Source organism: Vipera berus (genome assembly GCF_964194415.1).
Source record: "Vipera berus genome assembly, chromosome: 1".
NCBI classification, from domain to species: domain Eukaryota; kingdom Metazoa; phylum Chordata; class Lepidosauria; order Squamata; family Viperidae; genus Vipera; species Vipera berus.
The window spans coordinates 156,441,585-156,450,054 of record NC_138202.1 but is presented as its reverse complement, the minus strand read 5'-3'; the positions used below and the strand labels follow the sequence as shown (position 1 = coordinate 156,450,054).

General features: G+C 38.1%; 1 protein-coding gene across 2 annotated transcripts in view; it reads right to left on the bottom strand.

The window, feature by feature from the left end:
• Positions 1-1,503: 1,503 nt before the first annotated feature.
• XIRP2 (xin actin binding repeat containing 2) overlaps positions 1,504-8,470 on the bottom strand; it is a 147,359-nt gene continuing 140,392 nt past the window's right edge. For both annotated transcript variants that reach the window (XM_081339347.1, XM_081339348.1), the window contains exons 8-9: positions 5,691-5,824; positions 1,504-1,693 (exon numbers count right to left, since the gene is read on the bottom strand). In XM_081339347.1, the coding sequence (XP_081195473.1) occupies positions 5,730-5,824 (95 nt within the window). In that variant the 3' untranslated portion in view covers positions 1,504-1,693; positions 5,691-5,729. The remainder of the gene's footprint in view (positions 1,694-5,690; positions 5,825-8,470) is intronic.

The following is an 8,470-nucleotide window of genomic DNA, read 5'->3' as shown; positions in this document are numbered from 1 at the left end:
TTCTAATGCATTTTAAGCAAATTAAGTTCAAGCATGTTTTCCAGTAGAAATGTAGATAATTATTTCTTTCAAAATTGTGGTAGGTAACTAGATTAAATATATATGTTCCACAAATTAGAGATACATAAGTTTTTAACCAACTCTTCAAAGAAAATTACCAATGTGCTTTGGTCAGTCCAACTGCACATATTAATGATCGTCATTCTGACAGCTTTTTTTAATTTGCTCACATTTACTTGGGTGGCCTATTCTGATTTGTTCTTTTTGAGATGACAAAACAACTCTATCGTTTAAGCTCAGCAAATCTAATATATCCGCTTTCATCTTTTTGCATTCCTTTCCTTCATGCTGACAAATTGTACCATGGAATGCATGCAGTCTTCAGAACGTGGACCATCAACATTTTCGGTTGGGGCTATAGAGCCAAATAGACCAATTCTGTCATTTCCTGGTAAGAATTCTGTTGCCGCTTGATCACATGAAATAGCACCTAATATTTTGACATATTTCATTGATTTCTTACTGCCTGGTAATTTGCCTTCAAAAGGAAATACTGCAACATTCACTTCCTTTAAAATGACTTTGTTGTTAATGCATTGTTTTTCGCCATGGGCATCTTCATTTTTCTGCCGAATAAGACTATCTGAGGTAATGAAATGCTCTCCTTTGATGCTTTCTTCAATGTCTGTGAGATTGAAAACCTCTGTGGAAAAGCCGACTTCCGAGTCATGTATGTAGAGCACTTCTGAATTTACCTCACGTCTTTCTAGTTTTTCAAATGTAGATTGGGAGGCAGGATTCTTTCCCTGAGCCACTACTGTAAATGGGACCATCCTCAAATGATGTTCCCTGACTAAAGAGTTTGTGATGTGGAAAAGTAGTTTGAAAGCCATTATTATCATTGTTGTTGTTGTTGTTGTTATTATTATTGTTCATAGTACTGTTTTGATTACTCTGCCATTCAGCCTCCTCATCAGTGTTTGTAACTGGTATAACTTCAGCAACATTAGCTTCATTATTTTCTCCATCTCTCTCCTTGTTAGTACTTTGCACGGCCACCTTATCATTGCTTTCACTTGCTTTTTCCTTCTCTGAGTCATTAGCCACATCTGCACTCTTTTGCATGATTCTGTTCTGGTCATCACATATCTTTGCTGTTATAACGTTAGTAGGTTCCTCTTCCTTAGGTGCAGGAGTGGGAGAGGAACGGTTGTCTGACTGTAGATGGCTATTACAATTTGCGAACTGTTGTTGGCTTGTGTCACCCACAGAAAGATTTGTATTAATTCTGTCAGTCTCATATTCAGAAATTTCAGGGGGCCATTTTGGTTTATTTACTGTAATCATGTCACTTGAGAGTGAATTTTTGGGAGTTTCTATAGAAGGGGGCCACGTAATGTTTAATTTGCTCCTCTCTGTATTCAGTTTTAAATTATCATTCATAGTTTCACAATGGACTTGTGGATTGCCAGCATGCAGCATATGAGCAGTTGTTTTATTCACTTTTGATATGGATTTATGAATTTCTTTAGCAGGAGCACAACTAATAGGGCCTTTCTGATTTTTGGAAATCCATAATTCTTTATGTTGCTTGTGTCCGAAGCCTTCATCGTAATTTCCTTTGGATTTGAAAAGTTGCTTAAAATGTGGTTTGCAATATATTTTACCATGGAGAGAAGCATAATTTCCTAAGCTGTCAAATAAAAGAAAAAAATGTTTTAAATTTTTCAATCATAAACAGTCCAAGAATGTTTTAGCTGTAATTAATTGTAATTTTAGTATCTATAAATATTTTTTTTCTCTCTCTCTTTCTCTCTCTCTATATTATACCAATAAATTAAATAATATTGTTAGATCAATACTTAGTCATACGCTGGATTTAAGCCATGATGAATATTTATGGGATTACTCAGAATATGATTTAATCTAACTCCAAATTGTGTACTTTTAAGATTGGGCTTTAAATGCTTAATTTCACTCTTCATGAAATAAGTAGCACAGAATAGATCAAAGAAGTCTTTTTCTTAGTGTATTTTAAAGCAAAATATTTTGAAAGTTTGTTATAAATTTGACAGTGTTGGAGGATCAGTTCTGTGTAGCTCCATGATTTTAACAGAATTGCTACATGCTCAACATTTTCCATTCATTGTGGAAATCAGAAAGAAGTTCCAATAGAATAGACTATTTGTAGCTCAGGTCTAAAGTGTGGGGTCTTTAGCGCTCTCTGAGCTTTGTGGTTTTCTTGCAGATGTTTCATTATCTAACTAGGTAACAACAGTGCTAGAAGGGTGTGGGGTTGTTCTTATTTTTAATATTAGTGGCTTGCCCTGTCAGGCTTGGTGGGAGTAATCTTGGTAGTTCCTTGATTAGGCTGTTTACTGTTAGATTATTTGTCTGTATTTGTAGCTCCTCAAGTGGGTATTGTTTACTTCTTGATTGTTGGTCAGGGTTAATCATAGTGTTAATTTTTGCTCACCTTTTAAGACAATCATCTGCAATAATCTGCAGTCAGAAGACACAATAAAAATGTCTTAATTTCACAACACATGGACAGAGTCAACCATAGTGTCAACTGGGAAACTGAGCATTCTAGACCAAGCCAAGTCCCCAAACACCAGAGAATTCCTCGAGGCCTGGCACTCAGACAAATCAGCCATCAACAGGCACATAGAGATAAACAACATTTATGTACCATTCAACTAACCCCACCAAAGCAGACAAACAAGGTAACAGTAAACAACAGCCTAGTGAAGGAAGCACCAAGAACATTCCCACCAGTACTGAAAGGGCAGGCCGCTAGTATATAAAAATAAGATCAAACCCCATTCCCTTCAAGCACTGATAATATCACCTAGTTTGATAATAACACATCTGCAAAAAAAACCCAACAATTTCAGAGAACATAAAAAGAAGATCATATGTCCATTTGATGTGTGGGAAGAGAAGCTTTTTGTACTTTCTTTGTTAATATTTGCCTTAAATGTCTGTTAAATATCTTCAGTAATCCTTACTGAAACATTATTTTTAGTTTAAAAACAACAGGGGATAAATTGATAATTTGCATCTCTACAAAAAATGCCTTTTCATTTACTGTCTCTGCTACTTTTTTCTCTGACATCTTCTATATCCAGCAAGGTAGCCTGAGGGATATGAAATGCTCCCATGTTTTTATTTTAGAATAGTCGTCTTTGAGCCTCCCAATGTTTGTGGGGTAGGCATGCCACTTCATTGTTCCTGTGGTGTCCCTTAGTTTCTTAGGCCTCTTATCAAAGCCACAGAAAATCTGACTTTTGTAGAAGCTTAATATTATTCTACCATCTTTCAAAATTGTGTGACTTTGACATTTGCAGTGGATTACAGTGTATGGGATCCAACTGTGATACATCAGTTTCAGCGTACGTTCACTATCAGTACTATTTATATATATATATATTAAATTGATACTTTAATTGGAATTGATCTTATTCTCTTATATGGCATCACTAGGTAAAAGGAATGGGGGAATAACAAAATGCATTGCAGGCTGGTGTGGAGAAAATAGAAAGCAAGACTTTGGGGTATGTTCACCACCTATTTTATTTTTTTATATGCATGTACGTATGTATGATAAAATAATATAAATAACAACAACTGCAAAAGGCAGCTTTACTTGGAACAGCATCTTGCAACGATATCTTTAACACCATCAAACATTTGTCTATCCCAGATCCCTGGGCAGGACTTGATAGGTGGATAAAAATGCTAAGTCAGTCTAAATATCTGGCTGACAATGCAACCAATTATGATAATAATGGAAAGCATGTGACTTGCAGGTGCTTGGCTGCAACTCTGCAATGCAAGTACCAGTCAAACTTTGCATTTGTGATGTTTTGTCATTTTCATGTCATTGCAGTTTGTGCCAAATGTACGAGGGCAATTCGGAAATAAACCTCTGTTTGGTTATCAATGGCAGACAGATACAGAACTTTTATTATATACATTAGAAAACTACAACATTGCATTCCTTTTTGACATAATTGCCATTCAAATTGAGGCATCTGTCATAACGTCTTACAACAGGGGTGTCAAACTGCTGTCCCGTGGGCTGGCCACATCATAGCAAAACCATGCCCACCCCATGGCCGGCAATGGCAAAAAAGTCACGATACGTCTTACAAGGTTTGAAATTCCTTAGTAGTTGCTCGGTGTCAGATCTGGGCTACAGGGGGAGGGGTGATCAAAAACATCCCAATGGAACTGCTTCAAAAGTTCTTGGGTGTGTCTAGCGGTGTGCAGGCGAGCATTATTGTGAACCAACACCACACTAGAAAATCCCGCCAAATGTGAAGATGCCAAAAGAGTACAGCTAGTGAAGTTCATGGAGCATGGTTTGACTATCAGTTCAGAAGTCTACTGTGAAATGTTACTAAAACCCAGACGAGCCATCCATAACAAGCGTCAGGGCATGCTGACTTCTGGTGTGGTGTTGGTTCACAATAATGCTTGCTCGCACACTGCTAGATGCACCCAAGAACTTTTGAAGCAGTTCTGTTGGGATGTTTTTGATCACCCCAACCCCCATAGCTCAGATTTGGTGCCGAGCGACTACTACTAAGGAATTTCAAACCTTGTAAGACATTATGACAAGTGCCTCAATTTGAATGGCAATTATGTCAAAAAGGAATGTAATGTTGTAGTTTTCTAATGTGTGCAGCAGCAACCAAAAAAGCTAATACAATCCTGGGTTGTATAAACAGAGGCATAGAATCAAGATCACGCGAAGTATTGTTACCACTTTATAAAACCCTAGTAAGACCACACCTCGAATACTGCAGCCAATTTTGGTCACCATACCACAAAAAAGATGCTGAGAGTTTGGAAAAAATTCAGAGAAGAGCAACTAAGATGATCAAAGGCTGGAGACTAAAACATACAAAGAATGGCTACGGGACTTGGGTTTGGCTAGTCTAAAGAAAAGAAGAAATAGGGGAGACATGATAGCTGTGTTCCAGCATCTGAGGGACTGCCACAAGGCAGATGTGGCCAGGTTGTTCACCAAAGCATCGGATGGAAGGAGGAGAAACAATGACTGGAAACTGATCAAACAGAGAAGCAATCTGGAATTAAGGAGAAACTTCCTGACAGTGAGGAAAATCAACCAGTAGAACAACTTACCCCCAGAAATCCTGGGTGCTCCATCACTGGAGATTTTTAAGAAGAGACTAGACATTCACCTGTCTGAGACAATATAGGTTCTCCTGCTTGAGCAGGGGGCTGGACTAGAAGACCTCCAAGGTCCCTTCCAGCTCTATTCTGTTCTGTTCTGTTCTGTTCTATTCCTGGAGGCATGTAGTTCCACTGGTTAATTGTCCTTACTGTCAGGAAGTTTCTCCTTAATTCCAGGTTGCTTCTCTCTTTGATCTGTTTCCAACCATTGTTTCTCATCCTTTCCTCTGGTGCTCTGGTGAACAACCTGACCCCCTCTTCCTTGTGGCAGCCCTTCAGAAACTGGAATACTGCTATCATGTCTCCCCTATTTCATGCTCTGACAAAGCAGGAGTTAAATGATCCAACACAGTCTTTCGGAGGATAGAGTTCAGTTCAGTTCACTAAATATATTGATTTATTTTCAACATCTCAAGTGTCATTCATTCATTCAGCTGAAATAACGTTCATGAATGTTAACATTTTAATTGCTCACATCATCTTACCTTAATTTGCTCCCGCAATGGTGACACCGAAAACATGATTTATGGAAAATCTGCTTGTCGGCCACTAGGCACTCCATTGGATAAACTCTCTTTTGACAAAGTAGGCATGTTTCCTTTCCCTGAAGTTGCAGTTTCTAGAAATAAATGAGGTGATGTCAGGGCTATATATTGTTATATTTCTTTTCTTCAGGCTATGCACAAAAAGTTGCAATATCATTAGGAAACCTGAGAACCTTCACTCCTAAATAATAAACCCGGTGAGCTTCCTGTGAGTCACATTACCATGAAATAAATTCTTTGTTTCGACTAATGCCGGACTTTTATATTTATTTGAAGACACTTTAATATTTTCAATAAAGTGAAGGTAAATGAATGCATGAATGACTCATGCTTTCTTTCTTTCTATTTTTACATTTCCATTGCAAGGAAGGAAAACAGGTGCTTCTGCTACTGGCTGCAAAATTCTGCATCCAGGGCTTGTGACACTTTCCCATTTTCCCGTCTTCCTATTCACTGTGGAAATGCTTCTATTTCGTTGCAAGTTTGATTATGTACAGGAAGAAGAGAAAGCGTTTTTAAAGGACTGAATCCACAGTGTTGAACAATAATGCAGACTTCTTAAAATGCAATTCACTTTGGGGGAAACAAGACCAGTCTTCCATGGACTGGGCTCATGGCAACAGCGCTGTTGATCTTTTGGGTGGGTAATGCGATTTCTACCCTGTTTATAAATGAACCTGCTCTTTGGGGGTTTTTTTTATACCTTTAAGAAAATAGGTTCCTTTTGCACTGACCAAGACTTTATTCTTCTACTCTCCATGGCTGAAGCTGCAGATGGTGGGTTTTGAACATAATCGGAGACGATGGAGATGAAGGATTTTGAACGTAATCAGAGAGATAGCTGCTTGCTTCCAGCAGCATTCTCCTTTTCAGACTGCTCACTGCTATTGTTTGTGAGTACTTTTCCAAGAAGAGCCCTGATCCACAACCCCATTTTATTTTTATTTGCTAGAACTCACAGTCTAGACTACATTAGACTTAGAATTCATAGTCTCCTGGTTGCTAGCTTGGTACCTTAGCCACTAAATCAAACTGGCTATTCCACTTTCCCACAGTGCCTCAGATTAAAATCATGCCAGAGGCACTCTGGGAGATTAAAGCAAGTAGCTAAAATCTTTCACTAAAATCTTGGGTGTGTGTGTGTGTGTAAACCAAAGGAAACCCAGAAGAAATTATCTCCAATTCTCAAAGAAATTTTCCAATTTTCCCAAGCACGGTTAGGACATAGAGTTTCAGATATACATTTTTATTCTGGCAAAATTATTTTCCAACTTACTTCCTAGGTGCCAATTCACAATTTTCCAGAAAATTTTGTGCCCTGCAGGGAGACCTAATGGGCAGGAGGGGAAAGGAGGAGGGATAAAATCTTACTTTGTTCCATTTGCAATTTGTGAGAGTCATCTGGTTTTTTTTTACTGATGTAACCTTACAATTTACAATGGTACTAAAAAATAGCTTTGTGACCAATCCTTGCATTTATGACCATCACAACATAACAGAATAATAGAGTTGGAAGGGACCTTGGAGGCCTTCTAATCCAACCCACTGCTCAAGCAGGAAAACCCTATACTATTTCAGACAAATGGTTGTCCAATCTCTTCTTAAAAACCTCCAGTGATGGAGCACCCACAACTTTTGGAGTCTAGTCATTCCACTGATGTTCTCACTGTCGGGAAATTTTTCCTTGGTTCTAGGTTGCTTCTCTCCTTGATTACTTTCTGTCCGTTGCTTCTTGTCCTTCCTTCAGGTCCTTTGGAGAATAGCTTGACTCCCTCTTCTTTGCAACAGCCTCTTAGATATTGGAACACTGCCATCATGTCCCCCCTCGTCCTTCCCTTCATTAAACTTGACATCGTATGCTCATCATTTTTCTGCCTCACAACCAGTTTGTGACAGAGTTAATACAGAAGCAGAACTAAAGTCACAAGTTGTAGTCATGTGATTTTTGTTGTTGTTGTTGTTTAGTGACCACATCTAAGGGAAAATAAAGTCGTTTGCCTGTCATGGTCACATAACTTTTCATTTAGCAATTACCTCGTTTAGCAAACAAGTTACTGGTTCCAGTTGTAGTTGCCAAGCAAGGCCTACCTGAACATGATTAGATTTGACCATAGCATTCAGAAAATATAACTTCTGTTACTGCTATAATTTAATTACTTTCACTGCCCTCAATGCCTTCAGAACAATTTCTGATTGTCCTTTGGTCTTTGGCGTGCAAGTAAAATATTGTATCCACCCAATAAATATAATTTATTTCAACTGGTAAATAGCACTTTGGCTTGCACTCCACCCCATGTGCAAAGCCTGGAGCAATTATTTCAGTTGTCACACACACACACCACACCCCAGTTTAAAAGGCTCTGTTCTAAAAGAAGTGATTCTGTCCTATAAAATAAACAAGTGTTACATAAAAATGGCACTTTTAAAAAAATATGCTGCATTTGCTCAAAGGGCCTCATGCAGTTCCACAGCAGCAGCAACAATAACAACCATAGCATATAGGTTTTTAACTTGAGCGAAGCAACACAATTGCTATAAAATATATTTTGTGAGACGTTAGTTCTTTTAATTAAAATTCAGAAAAATTATTTTATCAGTAAAATTGAAATATAGCTTTTACCTTGGGAGACCACACTTCAAACCCTCAGTATTGGTTAGCCACATGCCCAGCACATATAGTAAGCACATGCTTTTAGAAAGGGAATAGAGATTTCTGGGAG